General features: G+C 41.5%; 1 protein-coding gene across 3 annotated transcripts; it reads right to left on the bottom strand.

Annotated features, from left to right (window-relative positions):
* Positions 1-858: 858 nt before the first annotated feature.
* PSKH1 (protein serine kinase H1) lies at positions 859-27,805 on the bottom strand. Of its 3 annotated transcripts, none has more exons than XM_089540218.1 (3): positions 27,758-27,805; positions 21,762-22,780; positions 859-7,523 (listed from the first exon to the last, which is right to left on the bottom strand). In XM_089540218.1, exons 2-3 carry the CDS (start codon positions 22,680-22,682, stop codon positions 7,206-7,208), a joined length of 1,239 nt encoding a protein of 412 aa, XP_089396344.1. In that variant the 5' UTR covers positions 22,683-22,780; positions 27,758-27,805; the 3' UTR covers positions 859-7,205. The 3 variants fall into 3 exon arrangements, with proteins under 3 accessions (XP_089396344.1, XP_089396345.1, XP_089396346.1); XM_089540219.1 differs by lacking the exon at positions 27,758-27,805 and adding an exon at positions 25,644-25,714; XM_089540220.1 differs by lacking the exon at positions 27,758-27,805 and adding an exon at positions 24,074-24,125.

Here is a 27,805-nt window from a genome sequence, read left to right as displayed (position 1 = left end):
TGGCTCACATGTTCACATCTGTAAATATCTAAATATATGGATGGCAGAGCTCAAATGGCCCTCCTGCAACAGAGCAACTGAGCAGGGTCTTCGTCTGGCAGCTCCCTCCAAAATGCTGCAAACTCAGCATTGCTAATGTTAAGCCTTATCGTTTACACACAGCTTTGCTTAAGCTCACCATGTATCCACATACATTATCCCATTAATCCTTAAAATGCAAGGAGAGACAGAATTATTACCTATGTATTGCAGATTAGGGAAAGGCAGAGATAGCAGCTTGTGTATAGCCACTGGGTGAGATTCCTGGCTGAGGTAAATCTCAAAACAATGACAGCTCTACTTGGTTGCTTAAATAAATGGCTGAACGTGCCAGAATATGAACAGAGAAGTACTCACCTAGGAGTTGGAATGGTTTGCAAATACAGCCTCTTTTCTAGGGAGGCTGCTATGGATGGCCTTTTTTTGCCATTGCCATCACTTGTCCATAACTGGCCACAAATCATTTGATTTGGTGATTAAACCGGTACTTTTTTTCCTTAAAGGACTGTCCTTTAATTTAAAGATATAGCCATGTTAGTCTGTAGAATCAGTATATATAGAGATCTTGTAGTACCTCTGAGACTTACTAAAGAAATAAGTTGGAAGTGTGAGCTTTCGTAGATTTCGTAGATTTCAGTCTACCTTCTCAAAGGTCTCAAAGTTAGTCTCAAAGGTGCAACAAGATCTCTCTACATACTGATTCTACAGACTAACGCAGTTATATCTTTGAATTCACCCCTTGTTTCCTCATTCACCACACATGCATTAAAGCAGCCACAGCAAACTCATCCACCCAGCCAAAAGAAATTCACCAACAGAAACGAGGACCACCATTTTACTGAATAAACAAGATACACTTACAAATTTAAAAACAAACTGAATATACAAAATAAATAATTCTATACACTAATTTCAACATTACAGGTTAATTGTCATGTATCAAAATCACACTCTAAAAAAGTAGATTCCATAGTGTAAAAAAAGGCACCAGAGGCAAAATCACAGATACAAGTATTTGAGATTGAAAAGAGTAGGGGGAAGCCCACTGTCCCCCTTGGAAGAGGGAAGGAGAGACATGGAATACTCCCTTTTGGCGATCTGGATGTTGTGAGAGAAGGCAAAAAACTGCCTACACTCCTGAAGTATGGTTTCTGAAAACCTGCAATGGAGAACTTCTGAGAGACATTGTAATAGCAATAGCAAGTACATTTCTATGCCACTTTTATCAGTGAACTAGCACTTCCCAAGTGGTTTACAATGTGTAAGCCAATTGTCCCCAACAAGCTGGGTACTCATTTTACCAACCTACGAAAGGATGGAGTGGACCCTGGAGCCCTCCTCTAGGATTGAACTTACAACACTGTGGCCCCAGGACCTGTATTTAATCACTGCACCAGAAGGGCTCCTTAACGTCAAATGTCAAAACTGAAACATTCACAGACTGGGGAGAAGGTAAGGGCAGGAGGATGCCAAGAGTGGTGTTCCACAGCCCAAAGGTCACCGGAGTATGAAGTAGCCTGCTACTAGATGGAGAGTAACAGTGTGTCCTAGTTAATTAAGAGTGGTTTTCCGTCTGTATCCCAGAGAATTTAAGGAATGCCTGAAAAACTTCCAAAGCCTTTAAAATTATCAGTGAGAGAATCAGACAGACTAAGCAGACTCCCTTAAAAGACAGCTTGCCCTTCCTTACCAATTTCCCCCAACAACACACAGGAAGTAGTAGGAATGTTCTAGAGTGCTCTTACTTTTGTACCAGGTAAATGACGATCAGGATTGACCAGCAACCACTTTTCAACAAGCTCCTAAATCCTTCACAGATAAATTGGTTCAGAAAGGGACTCTACAAATTGAAAGTTTGGAAGCCAGTGATTTCACACATTTTATCCAGTCCTTCATCACGTAACATGAGGGCAGCTGAGAATCTACACATTAATATTGAGTGGCAAGCAGGATGTCTTCAATGTTTCAATCTGCTCGCTTGGTAAATTAATGCACTTCACATTCTTTGCAATGTCTCTTGTTCATGACAAATACTAGAGACAGTGTCTAAAGAGCAGCTTCAGGGATGCTCAATGATAGATATTGCATTTAATTATCCCCCTCACTCTGAACAGCAGGTCTTCATGCCATATCAAATGTCTTTTGACACACTCCCCTGAGTTTCAAAAAACAGTTTGTAGCACAGCAGGAGGTGCAGAGGGAAGAGAAGACATATGTGTGAGAAAGATACAAGCTTAAAGACACATTAGATATTATTACTGGTTACTTCGGTTCTTTGGATGTTGACCTGGGGCTCCAACTTTAATCTTGGATTTTCATGGGCACTGAGTGGTATAGATAAGGCGCTGGCTAGCAGAGCATAATAAAATCTATCCAAAACAAGTGGCACTGAAAAATTTCCGAAGTGTATGGCAGAGCGCATATGTGGACTTATGCAACTGAGTACAGCTTTCCCACATTACTAGTAGCACTAGTGAGCCGACACAGGGAAGACATTTGTGCTGCAATGTCAGTGACGGGGATCTGGAGTCTAGAAGAAGTTCTTTCCTTAGGATGGTAACTGGGTCAGGAGCATAAAGGACAGCTCATGCAGGAGTCTGAGCTGCAGTCACAGTATATTTCAGCAGCAACAATATTTGCATTCTAAGAAAGGAGCCAAGAAACCAGAAGTGGTGACCACTGCTACACCTGAAGGTGAACATATAGCTCACCTTGCAGGAAGGAGAGGGAGCGGAAAAGGAGAAGAGGAAGACAGGAAGGGAAGAGAAGAAAGGGGGAAAGAGGGGGAAAAGGGGGGGTTAAATTTTGGAAAATGCTCCTTCATGCTGTTTATATTATCTGTGGCAACCCCATAATACACATTTGCCCAAGCTTGGAATCAGCACTAGGGCAGCACATTTTTCATCTAGCTTGCCTGTTTTCAGCATACTCGATACAAGCCCTTGAAGGCTTCCTCTTTTGACTGGGGACCCATGTGTTGTGCAACACACAATTCCTCAAAATGCCAGTGGAATCTTGGCAAAAGCCTTCAATGCAGTATAAGGAGCGGCATTCATAGGGGAAAAAAGAGATGAAGATGGAGGAGATAAAATCTGGTGTGAATATAAAAACGATTAACATAAAGCTGATACACTAATGTTAGCACAAGGGATTCGGAGATCCCAACTCAGGTATGTATTTGAGATGTAGGCAAAACTGTATACTGATGCACCCTGAAACAGCAGCAGCTTGTGGGTTTGGAATAATGCAGGGCTTGGGAGTGTTACAACTGGCTATCACCAAGTTTGTTTAGTGGCTGTAAGGCAAGAGCAGTCAATTTGTGGTCTTTCAGAGGATGAACTGCAACTCTCATTCCACCTCAACACTGGCCATGCTGACAGCTAATGGGAGTTGCAAATCAACATCTGGTCACATCTGGTATTAGAAAAGAAAACCTCCATAAATTTGAGAAACTGGGTCTTGGAGAGGTAACATACTAGAAAGTGAGATTCTGTGAATGGAATCATGGACTGAGGAATGGAAAAGCTTCAAAACACCAGAGACATCATCCTTACAGATATCATTTTGGTCAAGATTACAAATTCCATTTCCTGACATTACTGATATGGGACAGAGAGATGATTAGATGCCATCCTGTCCTCATTTGGTTAAATTGTCTGAAAGTATCTTCCCCAGAGGTAAAAAAGCTTCCTACTTCTGTTATCTAGCATTAAGGCATAATGATACTTCAAGATATTATCCAAGGATAGGGTGGGAGAGATCACCTGTCCACAGCTTACAACCATGACTATTTGGGGCAAACCTCAGAATCTGTTGACCACACTGGCTAGATTCTGGAACTTGCAGACCCAAATCACTGTGCTTCCAAGTTCTGCATTCCGTCTGATGACCACTTTGTAAAGTATTTGGCACAAAGGATCTGCTGATGCCCAGTCCCAAAACAATGGACAGACACTTCCAATGGCACAATCTGGACAGAGCCTGTCCCTAGTCCACCTCAACTCCCAATTTCCAGTTATGTCTCTGGAGACCACCCTTATTATTAAATTAGCACAAAACAGAAAAATGGCATTGCCTACATCCTGTTCCCCAAAGGATAAGTGGATTTCACACTACCAGACCCAGTTTTATATTTTACTTTGAAAACACAGTATTGCTAAGTTCCAATATATTTACTGTACAACTTTAGTTTTCCAACAGGAAGGAAGAAGTGCTGCAACATCGAGAGAGGACTCAGTACCCAAGTGTTGCCATTTTGTCAATTATATTAATAAACTTGCACAACCGTCTAGTTCACAGCTCCATATGGGAATGGAGGGACTATAGGCAACAAAGTGATGCTGAATTTGGGGTAAAAAAAAGATGGTTGTAATTTTTCTTGGCCTAGAAATGTGTATATGTAGTTTTAAAGATTCCAAGTTATCACCAGTTTATCTTGTCAGTATGGTCAGTTGGCATGTTGCAGATAACAACTGCCCATACAACAAACCCCTACCACTGTCTTTTTCGGCAACAGGAACTTCTGCGCCATGGACTAAAAAGCAATTACCCTCTTCCAAACTGGTGTTCTACTCAGAATAAGCAGTAGGACATACGAAAAAGAGAGACTTTCCACCCATATCCACATGTGTCACAGATACCCTACAAAGGCCAAAAAAGAAACCCAGGGCATACATGGTGATACAGTCGGCTCTTCTTATACATGGATTTTTTTTATACATGGATTCAAGCATCCACGGTTTGAAAATGTTCAAAAAAATATAAATTTCAAATTATCAAACCTTGATTTTCCATTTTTTATAAGGGACACCATTTTGTTATGTTATTAATATTTAATGGGACTTGGGCATCCACGGATTTTGTTATCCATGGGAGATCTTGGAACCAAACCCCAGTGTATAACAAGGATCCACTGTATTACATAATTAAACTTGTACAACTAACTGCCAACCAAACCAGATGAAAATAATGATGCAGCATAAAGCCAAGCACCAATAAAGGCCTGCAAGAATCTTCTGAACCACTAGATGTCCCTCCTGGCCTGAGAAATTGGTTCTGCACAATGTGGCTCTATTAATATAGCAGGAATACAAAGATGAATCAATCCCACCGTAACAGAATTAGATTAAACCTTCTTAAGCATACTAGCATTGTATTACATCTACCTTTCCTATGTACAAGTGATGTCTCAGCAAAATGAAGGCTGAACTAGATCCTTGCTAACAAGCAACTCAAAATCATAGCTAGTGTATTACAGACACGTCTTGTGGCACAGCAGAGGAATACAGTCAGCAGCACACAGGACCTAACCTGATATAACAGAATCATACTTGCTGCACCTTATTTTTAATGCCTCTGCTGAATCACTGTCCAGTGGAACAGGAAGAGCTTTCATCACTGCTAATAAAACTTAACAGCATTTAACTGCTGAGGCCACCTGCCTTCCATGGCTAGTGTGATGTCCTCAGAACAGAGAAAAATCAACTTAAGGCCAGAAGCGCCACTTACACAAGCAGTTGGAAGAAGTAACATACCATTTTACGCTGCAGATGGGGGGTGCCATTATTGAATCCACCCCTGCATGACACACTCTGCAAAGTAAAACTAAAACCAAACCCCAAGCTTGTGACAAATGTTCTCTCCTATCCAGCTCCCTGATGCACTGTCTTTTTGTATGCACCAAGATGTTTTTCAACAACAAAACAAACATAACCCCTTATCTGTTGTCTGATGGGACATAGTCAATTCTACAATTTCAAGATGGTGGTATTTCCTTGAGAACAGAGGGGCTAGTGACTCTGGAGAATTGCTGCTGCAGGATGTAGCAGGTTTCTTCATTACAACCATGTGGGTTGTTTCATATTACTCACTTTAGAGGCAGCTCTGGCATTTGCCTCTTTGCTCTCTGGCTATCTTCTAGTGGCACACTAAAACCAGGAAAAAGTGGGTTAATCCATAGAGAGGGGTGAGCAAGGTAGATTATCTTTGGGTCCCTTTAAGCTATCTCATTTTATAATTCTAAGCTGCACTGCTTGTGTCCCACTGTGCCAGCTGTAGAGGTGGAACAGCTGTTTGAACCTACTCAGGCTTTCAACCCTAACTTTTAATGGGAGATATCTATCTCTGATATCATCACTTTGTTGGGAGATCAAGTGGTGTGTGCATATGATGTCATAAGAAGGGGAAAAGCCGCCTCAGGTTCCCTTGGCCACTTTGAACACTGTGGTACTGAGTAACACACTGGAGTTTCAGCTGAGTCAGAATGATGACTGGGTTGGCTATAATTTTTCCTGGCATTATATGGAAAAATACAATGGAAGACCAGCAACAATACTCCAACATACATGGGAAGACAGGAGGAGGGACCAAGCCTAACCCAAGCCATTCCCATCTCATATCAGACTAGTGCAGTTAAGGCACAGCGGTCTCTCTGGCCTAAGAGGTACAAAAGAGGTTTGGGGGTGGGGAGAGAAATAGAAGAGGAGGAATACTATTTCTGGTCTGTAATTTCCTCCACCAAGCCCAGAGAAAAATTTGGTCCCTATTTTACAGCTGTGCAGATAAATGGTAAAAAGCCATTTAGTACAAGACCAAATAAAAGCTCTAACTGTGACTTCAAAGGAACAGGTCAGGATCCAGAAAGCTGTACACAGTATTCCAACTCAACAATGGGGTTTTAATTTTTTCCCCCATCCTAGTGCCTTGGATCCCCACAAAACTGCTTCTAATAGCAGTAAAATGGAGTTTACTTCCCAGTAAGTGGGTAAATTTCTACATCAGTCATCCACCATTTTCAACAGTGACTGGTCCGGCTTTTATCAGCTTGAAGTTAATAAATAGGTAAGAGTAGCAGGGACTCTCTGGTACAGATTCTTCTCTTCTATGTGGCTCCAGTATTTCAGGTAACTAACTATTAACCTTTCCAAGATCTTGGCCAAGAAGCAGAGTTTTCAGGTGTTGGGTAGATACTGTAGGTGACCCTACCCAGGCAAGGTGCCCCAAAAGCTCCATCTCTTTCTAGATAGGAAAGTGGACATGGTGTGGGTATCTGAGGGATTAACAGGACAGCTGTACCCTGGATGCCACCCACTTAAGAAGATGCAGTGCAGAACACATCCCAATGACAAAAGAAAGAATGGGGCAGCAGGAAGCCTCCCACTGAGGTATCAGCCATTATACTGCTGCTGATAACGCAAGTTCAGCTCTCGCAATTCCCGCTCTCGCACCCGCCGGGACTTGTTGGATTTGGTAGAGCGGCTGGAGCGGGTGGATTGGGCTGATTTGGTGCTTTGGCAACGAGATGATGCCCTCTTAAGAAGGTTTTGAGAGATGGAACGGTGTAGGTTCTTCATGGAAGAAGAGGCCGCCATGGTGACCACCCAGGGGTGCTTTAAGGCTTGAAGTGCTGTCATCCGGTCATTAGGATCCACTGTGAGCAGACGGTCAATGAAATCCTTAGCAAGATTTGAAACGCTGGGCCATGGCTGAAGAAGAAAAAGGGAAAGGAAGGAATGGGGGGGGGGGGGGGGAGAAATACAATTTTATTAACAAACATGCCATCCATCACTAGATTAAGAGAGACAGTGAATAAGCTTTCGTTGTTGTTAACTTCTGGCAAGTCAACTTCAGCTTATGGCAACTCCATGAATGAGAGACCTCCAAGTTATCCTATCATTAGCTAGAGCCTTTGAATATGGTACTTGCTCTGCTAATGGTACTTGCTCCATGGTACTTGCTCTGGTAATGTATACAAGAAAGGACCAACCTCTGCCCTGCTCATGTTATTCCTTCATCCATACATTTACAAAGCGACACAGATGCTGACCACATCTGCTTATGTATGTGGCTGAAAGCTACTGGAGTTCCCTATCTACACTGGTTACATGCTGGTAAAGGAATGGAGAGGACTGCAGCTGGGGAGGGAAGGGTTAAACATCAATGCCCCATGCACTGTGGCTCCAATGAAAATCCCATCACTACCACACACACATATAGGATTCAGTTTTAAATTCCTGACATGTTGCAGTTAACATAATGTATATTTGGGCCCTTCACCACACCAAACACAGAATTCACCTGATAGCTACATGTGTGTGTGCGCGTGCATGCATGCATTTCCACCTGGGATGACTAAAGTCTCCTGTCCTTTTCTTCCTCTCTACATTAAGCTTTATGTGCAAAATCAAATGAGTTTTTAAAAATTAATACTAGGATTTGTAGGACTTTCCATTCCTATTCTGACATTTCAGCAAAGTTCTTACCATGGAAGCTTTAAAAATCAGTTGATGCTGCAGGGGAGAAGGAGTTGAAAGCACCACATGTAGGCCTCTTTCTCATACATAAAGAATCTTGACAACGGTGCTACACAACTAAAGTTGGCCCTCCGCATTTGCAGCTTTGACTTTTGCAGCTTTGATTATTTGAGATTTTGATTCTCTCTAGGAATCTCTAGTTCCTCCAGTGCAACTCTACCAGAAGTTGACCATAGAGTTCTCACTTCTCTAGGCATTTGTAGGTCCTCCAGCATTATGATCAACTTCTGGCAGATGTTGACCACAGAGTTGCACAGGAGGACCTAGAGATTCCTAGAGAGGTATTTACTTAGGTAAAAAGAATAGTGTTTGTTTATTAGTCCCTCACCCCTAGCCCCATCAAACATGCAGGGACTGCTATACAATTGGATTCTCCACGCGATAATCCTGAACATTACAGCTACACACCTCCACTCCCACCGCAGTATTCGCTTCCATTCTAAAGATCTGTTTCCCCTAAATCCACAAACTGGAGGACCATTTTACATTTAGGATGGCTATTTCAGTATAGAACTGAACTATAAACCTTGGGTCAATTCCCAAATACAGTGGATCCTTGTTATACGCTGGGGTTTGGTTCCAAGATCCCCCGTGTATAACAAAATCTGTGTATGCTCAAGTCCCATTAAGTATAATGACATAGCAAAATGGTGTCCCTAATAAAAAATGGAACATCAAGGTAAATTTATACTTTTTTGGAACATTTTCAAACCGTGTATGCTTGAATCCGTGTATAAAAAATCAGTGTATAAGAAGGGCCGACTGTATATCATTTTAGCAATAACAAATATTAGTTACATTAGTTTAATCATGTTGAAACAAACAAACTCCTACCAAAAATTTCAAGTAGCTCTTGAGTAAAGAACTAGGACAAGTGGAAATAAATTACCACCTTCAGCCTCGACAGGCAAGTCAGCATTACTAGCCCATTTAAGTGGAGCTAAACAGAAACAAACGCCCAAAGACGAGGGAATTGGATTTCTTATCCTTTCAATTACTCCACCGCCATCAGAAATGGGGAGGACAGAGCACTAGTAATTAGAAATCTCTTCTGGTCAGCAAACACAAATCAGTTTATTGATCTGTTTATGCTACTTGATGTTTCACCTGCTGTACTGTATGTATCTTGGGCTTGATTTAATTATGCCACCCTCCTGAAGAAAAGAAAAAAGAAAAGAAAAGCCCTGCCCAGCTTACAAGTGAGATGGATTCACCAGTTTCCTTGTTTAGTTCTTGGCAAACTTGATCTACTTTACAGTACTACGGTTTAGCCCTTATGCTGAACCAGGGTGGAGAACGGATAGCAATGTTGGTCAAGCAAAAGCGGCAGGAGAAGGGAATGACATTGTCACAAGAGAATCCCCGCCTTACTGTAGACATTAACTGTGGCTTTTAATAACCATTTTATCCTGAAGGAGATATTGAGGCTTAACGTGGTTTGTCCGTATTCAGGATTCTCCTTAACCTCAAAACAATGGGAGGAAAAAACTGCAGCAAATATTGGGGGCGGGGATTACAGTTCAGCAGGAAACAGATCAAGGAAAAAAGCAGATTAAAAGACTTCAGCTCCCCACTCCATGGTCCCAATAAGGCTCCTTTACAGCTACTACCAAGCACATAATTTAAAGTAGTATAATGTCTTCTCTGGTCTGAAGCACACAAACTGGCTGAGAGCCAACATGGTGTAGTGGTTTGAGTGTTGGACTATGACTCTGGAAACCAGGGTTTGTATCCTAATTTAGCAATGGAAACAGACTCAGAATAAATCTTAACAATAAACTCCTGTGATATCGTGGGGTCGCCATAAATTGGAAACAACTTGAAGGCACCCAACTACAACAAAGAATTGCCCAGGCTGCTGGCTCTCATGTGAGATGCAACCCCAACATCTCTAGAGGGAACCAGCTTGGGGAAGGATGCTCTAGGCTGGTAGGGTCTACTCTGACCATCTACAGTTCTTCAAGGTCTCTGGCAGAGGTGTTTCACAGCCTTGCTACCAAATTTCTTTTAACTCGAGATGCTAGCACCGACCCAAAATATGTGTGTGGCCCCTGAAGTATGACCTACCCAGGACAAATATCAGTAATCTGGGGTGGAACTCATATGGCCTCCATGTGTTGCTGGACTGCAACTTCCTTCTCACTATTAGCTATGCTAGCAAAGGTTCTGTGAACCTGCAGTCCAATAATTTCTGGGGACATGTTTCCCATCCCTGCAATAATCAAAGGCTAATTATAACTCAAACAAGGAGAAACGGACTGAAAATATCTGCTTTACCCACAAAATCTAGGATTCAAGCTCATTGTATGGCAATCCTGAACATTTTAAAATGATTTTTTTTTCCATTTAAATGCTCTTTCCATCCCAATACTGATTACAAAGAGAAGCAAATGCATCAGTAAGCATCTTATTCTTACATGATAATACCACTGAGATGTTTCTAGGTTATCACAGATCACATTTGCATGCAAAAAGAAGCCTGAATGCCAGAGAATACTGGTACATACAGCCTGTTTATGGCTGCTTTATCATTCCACCAACAGGAGTAGCAAAACCATCTAAAACCCAAAATCTTGTTGTTGTTGTGTGCCTTCAAGTTGTTTCCAACTTATGGCAACCTTATCATGTGGGATTTGTTCAGAGGAGGGTTGTCACTGGTTTCCTATGATTGCTATTTCCTTTTGCATAGCCCACTAACTAAAGTCCAAGTGTGAAGACAAGCAAACAGGGATCAACAGGCAGTAACACAGCTCACAGAGTGAAACCTTATGGGAAATGAAGTTTTGTAACCACACATTCTCCGATTTCTTGGTGTGGCAGCTCAATGCAGCACTAAGCTCTGCTGTGAACTAAATACTAGGGTTGCTTTACAAGAAAGTGGATTATAACCTTGCACAGCAAAACAAATGAGTTAATGTGTGCTATAGTACAAGGCAGCTTTCTGGACAGCAAGAAGAAATACACTCTTAATCCTGCAATAAGCTTCCAAGGAGCTGGTCATCCCACCAGAACTTTCTAATCTTGCTTTTAATCTTACATTAAGGAAGATTAAGGACCACTCATCTAGCTCTAAAACCCGGCTAAAGGTTCTTGGCCCATAAGAAGCTTTCAGCACCACACGGTTGTACTGCCTCCCACCTCATCATAATCATGGATGCCTTTTCAAACTATCACTCTTCATGTAACAGACAGTTTAAAACAAATATGATGGCAAGCAAGTTGCCTGGACTATGCATCTGAAACACAAATCAGAGTCTGGATTCCACTGTAAACCTCTCCAAAAGAGGTTTACAAAGGTCCAAAGACATTCCAAACTGTGAAATTACTGTGATTTATATTATAGTCCAGTTCAGAGGGGTTGGGTCATGCCCTATGTCCTTCAATGTATGGCTCTGGCCAGACATCCTTGTGGGACATTAATGTTGGTCTCTTGCCAATACTTTTGACCATAACCAGCCAAGCTGGAAGAAATTACTTTCAGCACTTCTGGACTCACAAAGTCAACAACTAAGAACCTAGCAGTAAACTGTGCATAAAAGTGTGAACGTTACATTGAGCACAAAAAGGCAACAGAAGAGGACAGGGTGAAGAGAGCAAGGGGAGATTGCATGCTAGAACCGGGCCTGGATGTGGATGAGCAAGCAGGTTTCAGTGAAGATATATGCTATTCTGCCTTCCTAAGATTCTTCCCAGGCTCTTAATGGAGACATTTTCCCCCCTCTGCCCCGTCTGGCACATGCAAATGTGGGGAGGAAGAATAAAAGGATAAGAGTGGGACAACCTCTTTACTAATCCCGCAATACTAAAGATATGAGGCCATCTGGTGCCATCACCTCCTATAACCTAGTATTTTGTTTTGCTTTTCAAATGAAAATATGGTTTCCCCTTGCAGTCACACGTACCCAGAAAGGGACATAACTGCTTCTTCATTTATTTACACAAAAAGAAAACTCTGGCACAACCTTTCTTACTTTGAGTTGCGTGATGTCACAACAGGTACAATTAGAAGCAACCATGTTTTAAGCCAAGCTATGGGGGAGCACAGGTAGAAAAGTATCAACCTGTGCCAGGAATGCAATACTTGGGGGGGGGAATTAATGGATTTTGGAGAACAGGTTGCCAGTGCATTGGTGGTTGTTAACCAGCTGAATAGCCTGAAAACATCTAAAACAGTACATGAAGACTGAACCTGAAGGAGTCATTTATAGTGGGTTAAGGGGCATGAATTTGTCAGGGCGCTCTTATGAGCCTATCCTCTATTGCTCAGATCTCTATTCAGACAATCCTAAGTCATGCTGTCTAGACCCACTCACTCCATTATCACTTTGCCCATATGAAAGGGATGTACTCTCCCAACAAGCCAAAATGCAAGAAAATCTGGCTTCCAGTTCCTATGGAGAGCCATCGTAGGTAGAAGGGCTGTGTCAATTTGCAGCAGCATCTCTGCTGTATATAATGCTATAGAGCATGACCTGGAAAATGGGTTTCTGCTCTAGACAATCATACTGTATTGTGTTTGCCTGTCTTTAACAGGCAAGATGAAGAGTAGCTGCCTCTGGAATTCCTTACTAGGCACAAACGAACAGCAAAACAGAGAGAAAAAGCAAGAGCAGATGAGCTACTCCTCACCAGCTATTCCCAGTCTGTTAAAAAAGAATAGTTTGCTGAAACATGTTGAATCGTTCCCTGTTCTTCCCATGTTATTTCTGCCTCTGATACCAAATTTTCTGGTACCATTTTTTCCTGTTAAAGAAGGAATTGTTCTTTTTTGTGGTAGAGGAACCAATTCCCTAAAGTTCAAAGCAGACAATTTATTCATCATAAATTCATCTAGACTGTAACTCCCTTTGAACACGGATAGCAAAGCTGTAGGTTAGCTACCAAATCACTCTCTGAAACCAATCACCTGAAAAGCCTCAACATAATGACTCCCCAGGAGATAGAAGACTTGTGTATACTCTAAGCAATAGTGTGGGAACTCTGCAGGCTACACACTATTGGGGATGAATCCAAACTGTCAACAACAGCAGGAAGCTTCCTCTCCATGGCCAACTGTCTGCACAATTTACCATTTTACCAATCAACACTGATCACTGGCTTGAGCCAATTCTCAGGTTTCAAGAGAATCCCGCAATTCTTTCAGAAAAGAATTTATACTCTAACAAAGAACTAATTGGAAAACGTGTTTGGGAAGCCCAGAATGGCACCTACAGGAGGGAAAATAGGAAGCAAGAGGGAGCAAAGCTATCTATTCCCATCAGCAAGAGACAGACACACAAAGGGCAGGGGGAGAAAACCAGAACTTGGTCAAAATGCAAGACACATATTTGAACAAACATGGTGGAAACATCCGTTCCATTTTGTTTTAATCGGTCAATGTATTTTCCTGCTTCTGCAATGGCTACAATATGAAATTATTACATATAGTATTAGGTTATAGATATGGTGAACCTAGAGTGCTTATAGTTATAACATATGATGTTTATGTGATGGTTTAATAAGGCTGCACCTACAAAAGAATACAAAAGTATATTGATTGTGCTAGCAAGGCCTAAATTATTAAGTTCAAAAGACAGGCTGAAGACATAAATGTATTAAAACTGGCAATACCTTATTACTTTCTGAAACAACCAAAGACGTAAAATCAATAGAAGTTAGATATGTATTTTGCTGACTTTATTCAATTACTGTTAGAGAAGTGAGCAGATTCAGGCCTATAGTACTGTACATGCCAACCTCAACTGTGACTCCAATAGAGATGGAAGCAAAAACCAGAATTTGGTTCTCAGAGTTAATTCTGAGTAGTCAGCTTCTCCTCTTGAGTGCAATGTTAACAACTTTAGGGGAAATCTGTGGCAAAAACAAGAACTTTGCAATATTTTCAGGACTAACAAATTGATTAAAAAAAGGAAACACTTGTCAGTCTTTAATACTGTTTTCATGTTCAGTGTGTTTACACCTAGAACAGTCTCAAGTGCATTGAAAATATATGTCCGCAAAAATTATGAGACCAGATATCCCTCTCTTACTCTTTTGCGTACCCTTACATCCCAGGATACATCTTTTGTACATCATCTCTGATTGCCTGGAACCAACTTTCACTCACCACGGGAAATAAATCGTGCAGTTATTTCCAAGCCTGGACTTGTGTGCAAGCAGGATGTTGACTCAGTAGGCTGTCTTTGCAAGAGGGCTGTGGACACAGTTTGGCTCATCAAGCTAGCACAAAAGCCACTGAAGTGCATCTGCACTAGCCTTTAGTTGAATAGTTGCATTAAGGATAAGGGGAAGAAGAGAAGAATAAGAAGCAAAGCAAAGGAAGGTTCAGCGCCTCACTAGAGAGTGTGCATTTGTCAGGCTGACCTCAGCATTATACCTCAGGCATGGAGGCAGCCTATTTCAGGCCCCATTCAATGTTCCCTTCCAAAAAGAAGAAGAAGAAAAAAGAACAGAAAGAAAGAGAGCAGAACACTCTGCCTCTTCAAGAGAGCCCCTCAGGACACATGTAGCCTCATCTACACCCCTTCAATGTGCTCTTCACATGTGGGATGCAAGAGCACATTCCTTTCTAAATTGATTGCTCTTTTTCCAGGAGATAAGAGTAACTCTCAGGTACACTTAAAAGCTGACTTTTCAAGTCACTATTTCTTCCAGTCAGGATTTTCATGGATTTGTTTGTTCATTCGTACCCACACTTACAATTCTAGGCTGCAGTGCAAGATACCAATAACATTTAATCTAGCTCATAAGTAAATAAAATTCTAAAGACCACCAGGGCAATAATCGGAAGAACTGAAAAGAACCTTCCAGTGGAACAGATTTTTATATCCACCAAAACTCATATTCTGAAAGGTCTGTAACACTCTTTGATGAAGGGATCTTAAATTGACACTACCTTGGAGCACATTCCATTTTCTGTGCCATTTTAGAACCAAACAATTTGATCAAGTATGGAGAATATAAATGTATATCACAGCTTGCCCTCAAACACTCTTTCTATAGGTAAGGGGGGGGGGGGGATGGAGAATAATAATTTAAGATATGCAACCAGCAAATTACCACTTTCAAAAGGCAGAAACAGAGACAAGGCAGAAATAGAATATATCAACAAACTCCAGCCCATTGACAGTGGGTTGAACAGAGACAATGGTTTCCTGGCACATTACATACATGATAATGCTAGTTAACACCCCAGCTTTGTGAGGGCTCTCTTGGCCACTTCATCACATCTCCTTTTTTGTTCCCAGCCAGCATCACGCTACATTCCAATAACCCCCACTACTATTCAAATAGTTATCTACTCACCTTGACTTTAGGCATTATCCTTCCTCCTGCCTTTATCTCCCAACAACTGACCTTATCACCTCAACACCATGCCCACAAGTTTTGCATTTCTATTGCTATTCTCACACACACCCTACTTATAAAGGTCTGTTCCTACAAACTGTAGTCCAAGCATTTGAGGAAGTAGATAAAGGGGGAATACATCCGGCCTGTGGGCGGAATTATGGTGTAGCACCTGCACACTTGACACCATGACTCCAGTCCATCACGCCATGATGCCACATGCCCTTCTACACGGCGCATGACATCATGGCGCAGTGCGGAATGGGCATCATCATGCCTCCCCCTGGCAGCTATGACACACCTTCCAGGGAGCAAAAAGGAAGCCCCTTTTCGGGGCTTCTTTTTGCTCCCTGCAGAGGCCACAGCGTGCGGTTGCCCGTCACTTATCGGTACAACCTCAAAGTCTATGAAAACTTAAATTATCAACTTCTTTCTTTCTCTCAATTAGTTTCAAAGGTGCTAGAAGATCCCTTTAGATACATCACTTAACAGCAGACAAAAAGAAACACTCTTCCATGCCCAGTTAGTGAGTAATAATAGTTTGCCTTCCATAAGCTTACAGACTGCAAACTGCTTAGAGAGTGCTGAGTTCAGCAGTATAGAAAAGTACAGGCTATTGCTATTCTATAAACAATGGACCACAAGTACAGTGGAAAAGCAGTTTCTTAGTTAGGAGTTCTATTGGAGCTTCACAAGAACTTGTGCAGTGCATGTCCCAAGGAATGCAGTATCTAGAGAAGGGGTGGGCAACTGTTATGGGACTGTGTTGGCTCCCAAGCAGAGACAGAAAGACTGCTTCCTTCCCCTCCCACTACTGCAGCTCCCCACACAAGAATTTTGCACCAAATGCCAACCAGCATCTCCGGATAGAGTTTTCCTCCAACAGAAAGTAACCCAGAAGTTTACTGATCCAGGAAGAAAGTGGCCTCTTCTATGAATGGCTGGTGAAATAGAGCCAGCCATGGCTAGGCTGCCCCCCCCCCCCCCGATCTTAGCCAGCCACTAAATGACTAGAGTGTGTGCCCTGGCAGCTGACTGCACCTCATCACCGTACACCTAAGTCTCTTAGGTGGACAAGTTTAAATGATAAGGCACTCTTTGTGTTAACTTCATAGTCTCTTTTCCAAATTTTTTGGAACAAGCCACACTTCCATTTTACACTGCCTCAAGCTTGTGTGAAGCAGAACATGATGATGCACAATTCTATGTTCCAGGACAACATTTTCACCAAGACTCACATTGTGCGTCAAGGTGTTTTAAGATTCATACCATCTGGAGGTGGTATTCATCAGAGAATAAAAGCTGGCATGAGTCACAAAGCAACAAGAAGGGAGGGTGACGTTGGTGGACAATTCTCCCCAGAAAGCCAAGAAATATAAATGACAAGATTTCAACCACCCATTAAGATGATGCAGCCTACACTTTTAAAATGATGCTGCTGAAAAGTTTATGATGTACTTTTGCAGGCTTATGTTGTTTCCAGTTCATTTCATGCATATCCTGAGAAACAATTCTCAGTCACTTTTCATGCTTTATGTAAAACTAAGATTTTGAAGTCTAAAAAACTCAGTTCCCTCAATGGCATATGTGACCCTTGCTCCCTGCAACACTTCACAAGAACTTCACAACCATCTTAAGAAGCGGGCATGGCTTAAGAGAAATATTGATTAAGTCAAGCCCATCCAAGAAGCTTCACTGCTTAGTGGGGATGTGAGCTCAAGGACTCTCTAACCCTAGTCAGCTTCTCTAATGTCAAGCCCATTCTGGATCCTGTTTTATGCCCCTAAAGGTGGCAGTGGAAATGCCAAAAGAAAGAACGTGGTGACACTCCACTGCTACAAGAAGAAAAACCTCAGCTTCGAGCATTGCTCTGAACAAAGAATGTCTTGCTCTTTACTCAGCAGGAGAAAAAACAAGGCCACTAAAGGAATGATTTATGACTTCCCAAAGAGGACGCAAAAGGACATGCAACAAATTAAAGCAAACATGATTCAAAATATAGTGGACCCTTGCTTTACGTGGGGGATCTGTTCCGTACTTTGGCCAAATCATGAGAACACATGACTCACTAGAAAAGACAATAATGCTTGGGTAAGGTAGAAGGCAGAAGGAAAAGAAGAAGACCCCATTCTGGATGGATAGATTCAGTCAAGGAAGCCACAGCCCTAAGTCTGCAAGACCAAAGCAAGGCTGTTGATGAAATGGTGACCTGAAGGTCTCCCAGTTCATGAGGTTGACATAAGTTGAAGTTGACTTGACAGCAGTTAACGACAACAGTTTTGGCATCACCAGAAAACAGTAGAAAGCTTTTCACTGTGTAACCTGTAGGATTGCTCACAGTAAAATTAGCTCTTCAGCTTGTTTAGCAAAACCCTGATCAAGCAAAGAAGTAGCTGCAGGACGCCATGTGGAAGGGGAGGAAACACAATTAGTTCCTGATGGATAGGCTGCACTGATCCAGCTTTGATAAGCAGTGTAACCCTTACCGAGGGAGCTAACATCATCAGAAGTGCCTGCCAAGTCACTTCTCCCTAGGCTGTCTTAAACTTCACGCCTTTGCCATCAATACCACGCAACAGCCAAAGAATGATAATTAGAGTGGTTGAGGTCAGCAGGACCTGAATGAGCTATTATGGTACAGCTGGCCCATCGATTGCTTAATAGCCTCTTGAAAACAGACCCTGCGCTCCAGGAATAGAACCCCAACAGTAAGCTCTCTCAGACAGCCATCACATTAGTTGTGTGTCAGCTCATTTCTCATCAAGAAAATGAGAATACTTCCCAAGTCAGCCCGAATTTCAATTTTCATTTCTCTTACCACAGGAGCTCAGCTGCTTCTTGGAAAATACACCTGGAGAGATTGGGAGGAAGCAAGTCTCTACTTCTGTGGAATCTTCTGTGATGCGCATACACTGCCTAACTGTGAAATTCTATTAGAGCCTATGTTAAAAGACATTTTTGATCACCATTTCAAAAACAACTTTTATTGCCATAACTCTATAATCAATGCGCCACAGAGTTGTTTTATGGAAGAGGGGGTAAGGCAACTTCTTTTCAAATGCTGGAGTTAAACACAAGGGGGAAGAAAACATCCAGTAAATCCCCCCAGCCCTTTCTCTTACTTCTTCTGGCATTCTCTACCCTATATTTGTCAGAGATAGCTGTGTCCAGAATGTGTAGAATACTCTTATGTAGGAAGGTCAGACATAAGTTTAATAAGCTATCATTGCTAATCTCTTCCCATACTAGAAAAGGAAAGAAAGAAAAGACAGCTCTCCAATAATACTTAAGAAAGCCAACACATCATCTCTTTGAGAAATCCATGATTCTCAGGGAAAATTAGGTGGAAGCTTAGAAGCTCATGTCTCTGTAGCCCATCACTCATTTCAAACACTGTGCAGCACACTGTTTAAATCAGTGCTAGAACAGGACAAATGACACACTGAGTTTCATTCACAATTCACAATGGGAAAGGCTAATCAGATCATATAATGATCTAGATTCATGGGCTGTATACTCAAAATAGAAATGCAAGTTAAATGGAAGCTAAATAGGAACAAATCCTACAATCTGGAAGTTGCAGTCTTACCTAAGCCCTGAATTAGATTGCAAGACAGACCCTAGTACAAGAATATGGAAGCCAAAGGATGAAAACATAGAACACAAGAATTAACAACAGTGCATTATTTGGGAAACATTTCCAGTCTTGCTTAGCCACAAACTTTCTTAAAGTTTTAAAGAAGGGCAACTTGTTTTTCCATATTGCTTCATCCTGATTTAGCATCAGAAATGTTGTAACTTAAACACTACATAAAGATCATCCATTACTAAAATGCCACCAGAGCCTCATCTTTCTAAAATGCCAAAAATATTAAGCATCTTGTTTGCTATTCAGAAAGTTATTTTACTGTCATTTCTCATCCACCAACTGAAAAATTACTCGATTAGTCATATATAATATTTGGCTCCAATCTTATTACGATGCACTTAGGAAAAGTGCTGAAAGTAGTTCTATTTCTGAGAGTAAGATCCTGAATGGGATAGACTCCATGGTTGGATACCACTTCTCCTAGAACAGGAGTTTGGTACTCCAAGATGTTTCAGTCTTCAACTCACAAATGTGAGCCAGCATGATCAATGGTAAAGGGTTAGGAAAGTTCAAGTCCAAAACTTCTGGAAGACTAAAGGTTCCCTGTTCCTATACTGTAACAACAGTGCAAAGAATGAACACTAAAATGGCTGACTGAAATTATACATGCTAAAGTTTCATGGAACTGGACTCCAAGGCATCTTGACAGCAGCTTCATTTGATATAATGCAGATTCCTAGATTGAACATTTTAGGGGATGAAAGGGCAAACTCTTAAGAAACAGCAGGTTACCCCCGACTGTTCAAGAAGCTGCCATCCTCACGGGGGCTGCCGCAAAACTGAAAAGTTTTCTATCTTCTTACAGCAGAGCTAATAAAATAAGGCTTCCGAAACTGCCTTGGAAATTGTACTGCTGCTAAAAATGATACGTGTTAAGTCTCCCTTATCTGAAATGCTCAGGACCAGAAGTGTTTGGGATTTTGTATGTTTTTGAATTTGGAATATTTGCCAGCTGCCCGCTTCTGCCATGCAAACCAACAACAGGAGCATCACTGCTGCCAGTTCCAAGACTGAAGTAGCTGGTTGGAAGGCTCTCTGGAGATCTCCTGTACGATAATCAGGTCTCTTATATAAAATAAAATGGTGCAATATTTGTGGGTTGCAGAGAGAGAAAGAGACATGAGGAGACTTCAGAAACCTGCTTTAAAAAAAATACTTGAAAAACAGAGTGAACTTTCTACAACTGGAGCAGGGGATGTTAGGACCCAGGAAAAGCAGCCTCTGTAGCAGCAGCCTGAAATCCAAGTTGCTCTCTCCAACTGCGTCTCTCTACACTCACATCTCTTGTGTCTCTCTGCTGCCTGCAAAAACTGCACCATTTTATTTTATATAAGGGACCTAATTACTGTACAGGTGATCTCCAGGGAGCCCTCCAGCCATCTTCTACCAGTTTCAAGCTAGCAGTGGCAGAGCTCCTGGTCATTTCTTTGCAAGGCAAAAGCAGGTGGCTGGCAAACATTCCAAAAACAGATCCCCTGTATAAAATAAATAGTGCAGTATTTGTGGGCTGCAGAGAGACACAGTTAGAGAAAGCTGCCGCCACCACTGACATCTCTTTTCCTGGTTCTTATCACCTACTGCCTCAGTCATCTGAAATTTCACTCTATTTTTCATGCAAAAGCAGTTTTTTGAAATCTATTCCTGTCTCTCTCTCCAGCCACGACTCTCTGCAGCATTGTGTCTCTCATGTTTCTCCACAGCTCATACATACTGTACCATTTTCTTTTGAATAAGGACCAGATTATTGTACTGGAGTCCTGCAGCCACCCATTTTGCCTGTGAGCTGGCAGTAGCGCTCATTATTATACACTTGCGTCTATCTCTAGCCTCATATCCCTCTCGAGCCTTGCAAATGTACATACTACACTACTTGTGTTGCAGTTCCAAAAGTTTCAGATTTTGGAGCATTTCAGATTTTGAAATTTCAGATAAGGGAGACTCAATCTGCAACAGTGATGCAAGGATAAGAATATTCTGTATTGTTCAAATGGTTCTTCAACAGCTTTCTCTGTGTAAATCTTTTCTTAGATGAAAGGAAATACAAATTCTGAAGACAGAATAAATGCAGTAAAAGTTAATCAAGATATGCACTGGGGATTTTCAATACCTATTCTGAAAAGACCTGGGTCTCTCACTTTCCAGGAGCTGGGAAAGAGGTTCCTATTGCTCAGAAATAATTTATTATCTCTGCTTAAACAAAGATGGCAACCACCATTTCTTTAAACATTTTCACAAAAAGGGTATCTAGATCCTGAAGCAAAAGTCATACTACATTCCAATTAACATTAACTTTTCAGAATCTGGTTCCAGCAGGGATCAAGATTTAAGGGTCATGGGAGGCATCCCAATTTGAGAACATCATAAAGTACTCTGGTACATCACACACTTTCTTACCAAACCTCTGGCACACTCACCTCCCCTGAGTAACTGTACTTTCCTTTTAGAATTTGCCGGTATAAGCGGGTGCGGTTGTCATCCTCAAAAGGCATTGTCCCACTTAAGAGGATGTATGAGATCACACCCAGTGCCCACATGTCTACAGAGTTAGTGTAAGGCTTTCTGACCAAGATCTCTGGTGCAATATATTCTGGTGTCCCACAGGTTGTCTTCATCAAACAGTCATCTCCTTTCTTCCGAGCACTCGCCAGCCCAAAGTCTGTGATCATTATTTTAGAATCCATGCCTGGGTGATAGTACAGCAAGTTCTCTGGCTTTAAGTCCCTGTGAGTTATGCCCAATGTATGTAAGTATTTAACCCCGTCCAATACCATCTGTAGCACCCGGGTGGCATCTCTTTCTGTGAAGGAGCCCTTTGCAATGATACGATCAAACAATTCTCCTCCAGTGGCTAATTCCATCACCATGTAGACACGCTCTTGAGTCTCAAATACTTCAATAAGTTGGATGATGTTGGTGTGCCGCACACGGCGCAGCACACACAGCTCCGACTCGCACACTTCTCTCCCCTCACGGTACTTGGTCTCGATCAACTTGATTGCATATGGCTGCTTGGTGGCCTTGTGCTCCACTCGAACCACTCTGCTAAAGCTGCCTCGGCCAATCAGGGCTTTGATGTCATATTTAGCTGTCACTCTGGGATCAAATTTCGCACGATATTTTGCCACTCTGTTCTTGCGAGGCTCTGGCTGTTCCACATGTGGGTTGGTGTGACAGGGAGGAGAAGGGATGGCAGATTTGATGGCATCGCCATCCCCTTTGATGAAGTGCTTATATATATCATTTTTATAACCAGTGTAAGGCTCAACCTTTTTAACAAGATCCAAATGAACATCCTTGGGAGGCTCAGGGAGTACTTTGCTAGTACCACAGCCCATCACTGAATGGTACTAATCGCCCATCAAGGTGTTCTCCCAGAGCAACACCACAGCAACCATGTCTGGAACAACTCCAACCTTTGCAACATCCCAAGAAGCTAGAGGGAGAAAGAGAGTATAATCAGTTTTATACTTATTCAAATAAATGCCCCTTTTTTGAGTATATCATTAATTAAGACTTTATATGATATTACATCTGGCGTTGTGTCAGTGACATATGCAGGCATATGTCCAATTTATGCCTGGATATGTCTTTCTCCTTCATGAGAAAATTTTACACCTTGAGCATTCCTGTTTTTACTTGGCTGCCACCTGTTGCCGTATCTAAACTGTGCTCCTCTTTGAAATGCCTTTTAATCTTTTCCATTATGTAAAAAGATTTCACGCACAAACCCTTCTTAGGCTGCAATCTGTCCAAAGAAAGTGCTTTCAATACTATTTCAGCACAGCTCAGATATGCCACCTTCTAACCTATATAAATCTCAAGGTGAGAGAGAAGGAAAACAGCAGCACGGCTAGTTGTTTTCTTAAAATACGTCAGTGTGTAAGATGTTTCTTGGTGTTGGTTTTAAAGGCAGATACGTGCAAGAGATTGGAAGCAGGAGATTATGCCCCTACTTTGTAACATCAGTCACTGAGAGAAGGTGCATCTGCTGCACTAGTTGCCCTGTTGGCACTCTTTCTTGCTGAGAGCTCTACTTGCTCTGCAAGCAAAAGAGGACAGTAAAACAGTGGCTTTTACAGTAGCAATGCCATCTTCTCTCAGTTTTGCAGAACTTTTTTAGATAAAGCTGACAATGCTAAAAATATTAGAAGAGGAAGCAAAAAGCTTCCCTTTCTGTACTCAAGGCTCCTTTGTCTTAAATCTATAATGGCGTTCATTGATTCTGGACTTAATTTCAGCTTAAAAGTGCCTAGAATCCTGACCTTCCCCAAGCCCTTCTATTGCTTCTCGATGTAAAGAAAACTATGTGTAGTGTAAATGTAAAGAAAATTATATGGCACAAATCATATCAGCCAATAATACAATCATTCTGGGATTTAATGTGTTTTAGCACTATTACTTAAAGATACAAGCAAATATGTTTAGATCCAAGATAACAAGAGACGGATGTGCCAGCAAACAATCACTAATGATCAAAAGTACCGTATCACTGCACTAGACCATTGCCTATAACAATATCACCATTCTTTATGTTCATCGGCACATCAGTCTTTCCAATCTTGTGTAAGCTTGAGACATAGTAATCATCTGTTCCTCTGTGGCAAATGAATATACAAAGTGGTTGTGTTACCAAAGCCATAGTCAGGATTACTTAACTGTGTACGAAATGTCAACTGGAAATAACATGCATAGCTGTGCATATAGGAAATAAATGACAGGTTCTTACCCACTTTGAAACCTGATTTTTTGTGAAACCTATTATTCTTTGTACTGAGCAAATTTATCACATCTTGTTTCCTGAAACTTTGTTAAAGCTTCTTAAAGATTTCATCGAAGACTTAGAGAAAGAGTGAATGTGTGGGAAGAAATCTTTCATCACAAGAAAGAAGAGCAATTTCCCCTTATTCCTATTTTATACAGCTATTTTTTGCCTGGTACACTGAGATGTGAAACCAGCCAAGTGCCCACATCTCTTTTAAAGCCACACTCATTCTCACATCCAAGTTAACATTTATAGCCAAAACAAGGGCAGCAGGGTGCAATGAATACAAAGGACTCTCTTGGTCAAAACTGTTAGGAAACAATCTGCTAACTCCCATTCTCTCTCTCTCTCTCTCCAAAAGGGGTTTCAGTCAATAGTGAATCCAAGTTTATGTTCTACCAGCATAGTAACAATACTTCAAAAATGCTTACTTGCCAGCCATTAAAGAAGGGACCAAAGCTTAATGAAGACGCATAAGCTTCACAAGCTGTTCTCAGACACAATACCTAAGACATTCAGGGGCAGCTGTCTTGGCCATTTAGCGAAGTACAATAACATCCCAAATCCACAAAACAGGGAGACCTTTAATCAGCCAAGTACAATGCACAAAATGTATTTTGTGCCTTTTGGTTGGCTGATTAAAGGTATCCCTGTTTTGTGGGTTTGGGATGTTTAACACCTTTAGAGAAATAAAAAGCAGGTAGCAGGACCAGGATTCTGCAGCCACTTTGTTGTTGCTGTTGTGTGCCGCCAAGTCGTTTCTGACTTAATGGCAACCCTAAGGCCAACTCATCACAGGGTTTTCTTAGCAAGTTTCTTCAAAGGGTTCTTTCACATGGCCATGCTCTGAGGCTGAGAGAGTGCGACTTGCCCAAGGTCACCCAGTGGGTTTCCATGGCCAAGTCAGTATTCAAACCCCAGTCTCCCAGTATTTTAGACCAACAGCCAATAGTCCTTGCATCTGAGGAAGCAGACTTTAGTCTAGGAAAGCTCCTGCTGCCAATTTCTTTCTCTCAGTGAGTCTCAAAGGGTCTGCAAGGCCCCTCTCTACGTTTGTTATTATTATATCCAAATGCATCTGAAGAAGCAGACTTTAGCCTAGGAAAACTCCTGGTGAGAGCCTCTTACTGTCAGTGAGTCTCAAAGGTGCTAAAAGTCCTCTCTATAACTGCTTCTAGAGACTAACACGGCTATATCTTTGAACTGTACCCTCCTTCATTAGTGACTCTTTGCTGGCACATAAGCCTCTTGTCCTCCTGGGGACATATAAGTATAAGCTCGAAACTCTGGGGCCACAGCCAAAGGATCCCACCGCTTGGAGCTCCGCTCTGGGCCCACAACAAACTCCAACTCCCAGAATTCCATAGCTTTGAGCCAAAGCAGTTAAAGCGGTGCCAAACCGGGTTATTTCTCCCGTGTGAGAAAGAGAAAGGCCGAGGCCCCTCCAAGCAACGCGACTCCGGGCCCAAGGCCTACGAAAGGCGAAGGGAGGCCACGCCGGGCCTGGCCCCCTCGAAGACGGAGCCGCACTCACCTTCGCTCCAACCCAAACGGTATAGATATATATATGTTTATATATATATGTATGTGTGTGTCTCTGTGGAGAACGGGGGTCATGACCTGACGCTGGCGTCGCGCGTCATCAGTGCGCGTCCCGGCGCACAGGACGCGCGGCAGCCTTGGCCGGCTCTGATTGGCTGAAGCGGGCCACAGGCCGACCTATCAGAGCGCTGAAAGGGCAAGGCCTGGGGGAAGGGAGGGGGGAAGAGAGAGAGGGTTGTGGTTGCTATGGAAACGCAGGCTGAAGTGAAACTAGGCCCAAGCAGCCGCCTTCGTTTTAGTAAATAATAATAAAAGCTTTCTTTTTGCCCCGCCTCTCTGTCAAAAAGGCAACCGAGGCGGCTTACAGTTAAAAAAGAAAAAATACAAATACCCAGTGTCCCAATTATTCCCTCCCTCCCTTAAAATATCAATTAAACACATTGAAACAGTACATTAAAATTAAATTAAAATGACCATTTTTTCCTTCCAGACGCTCTGAGGAGCCCCAGTTCTGGGAAAAGAGCCGTATACTACTACTACTACTACTAATAATAATAATAATAATATTAAAATTATTTTAAATAATAATTTTAAATTATTATTATTATTATTATATGTTTTTATTATATCCTTAAAATCAAAATTATTTAAATAATATTAAAATTATTATTATTATTATGTTTTATTATATCATTAAAATTAAAATTACTTAAATAATATTAAAATTATTATTATATGTTTTATTATATCATTAAAATAAAAATTATTTAAATAATATTAAATTTATTATTATTATACGTTTTTATTATACTATTAAAATAAAAAATTATTTAAATAATAATTTTAAATTTATTATTATTATTATTATTATTATTAATCCTTTTCCTACATTTCAGCCTTCCTTCCAGGAAGGGTTTCAAAACGTCCTCCATTTTCAGCATGACTATAATAAGCATGGCTTGACATTTGTAGGAATTTGTGGCTTTTTTTTAAAGCTTTTATTTGGCAACATCCTACAAAATTTTTATTCATCATTTACTTATTTAATTTCCATGCCGCCTTTCCCCCTCAGAAAGGGACTGAGGTCAATTTTGGGGGGATTAATACTATTTTGTTGTATAAAAACGGAAATGTGAGTTATAAGAAAAAGTATAAGAAAATTATAGAAAAATAAAGTGAAATTAGAAAGATATAGACAGAAAATGATACAAATATATAGAGGTAGTAAGTGAATCTTAAGATGGTAATTAAATAGAGATAAGAGTAAGTAAGAAAAAGACAAGATATGATGGATAAGAAATAGCCTCTGGAAGTGCAATAACTGTAATATGTTAGATAAGAATGGATGTATAATTTTTCAGGTCATCTGGTCAGTGTGTGATATTTTTGTTGGTTTTTTTAATCAATAAAAATTTTAAATTAAAAAAATCATAGAATCATAAAATCATAGAATTGGAAGAGACCACAAGGGCCATCCAGTCCAACCCCAATCTGCCATGCAGGAATTCATAATCAAAGCACCTCCAACAGATGGCCATCCAGCCTCTGTTTAAAGACTTCCAAGGAAGGAGACTGCACTACACTCCGAGGAAGGAGTATATTCCACTGACAAACAGCCCTTACTATCAGGAAGTCCCTCCTAATGTTGAGGTGGAATCTCTTTTCCTGGAGCTTACATCCATTGCTCCAGATCCTTTTCTCTGGAGCAGCAGAAAACAAGCTTGTTCCCTCCTCAATATGACATCCCTTCAAGTATTTAAGCAAGGCTGTCATATCACCTCTTAACCTTCTCTTCTCCAGCTAAACATCCCCAGCTCCCTAGGTTTTTCCTCATAAGGCATGGTTTCCAGACCCTTCACCATTTTGGTCGCCCTCCTTTGGACACGCTCCAGTTTCTTCACATCCTTTTTGAATTGTGGTGCCCAGAACTGGACACAGTATTCCAGGTGGGACCTGATCAAAGCATAATATAATGGCACTGGCACTATTACTTCTTTTGGCTTTTATCTGCGGCAGACAGGCTTTTATTGTAGGGACAAACTCAGCCTCACATCCCTACTCCACGTGTGCCCACTGCTGCCACACAGCTGCCCAGAATAGGCTCACCATCTGGTGCCCAGCTTTGCAACAATGGTCCAGTGCAGCATCTCTCTC

This window comes from Sceloporus occidentalis, unplaced genomic scaffold, assembly GCF_023333645.1.
Source record: "Sceloporus occidentalis isolate IW3139 unplaced genomic scaffold, rSceOcc1.0.p SCAF_10, whole genome shotgun sequence".
Taxonomy (NCBI): domain Eukaryota; kingdom Metazoa; phylum Chordata; class Lepidosauria; order Squamata; family Phrynosomatidae; genus Sceloporus; species Sceloporus occidentalis.
Note: the sequence above shows the minus strand (reverse complement) of the source record. Positions and strands in the feature narration are given on the sequence as shown.

What these genes read in the sequence shown, in the direction of transcription:
- PSKH1 (XM_089540218.1), bottom strand. Translation starts at nt 22,682, where the DNA reads ATGGGCTGTGGTACTAGCAAAGTACTCCCTGAGCCTCCCAAGGATGTT. An exon ending in AGTACAGTTACTCAGGGGAG is followed by an intron (nt 7,524 to 21,761) that starts GTGAGTGTGCCA and finishes TTTCTTCTTCAG; the next exon opens with CCATGGCCCAGCGTTTCAAA.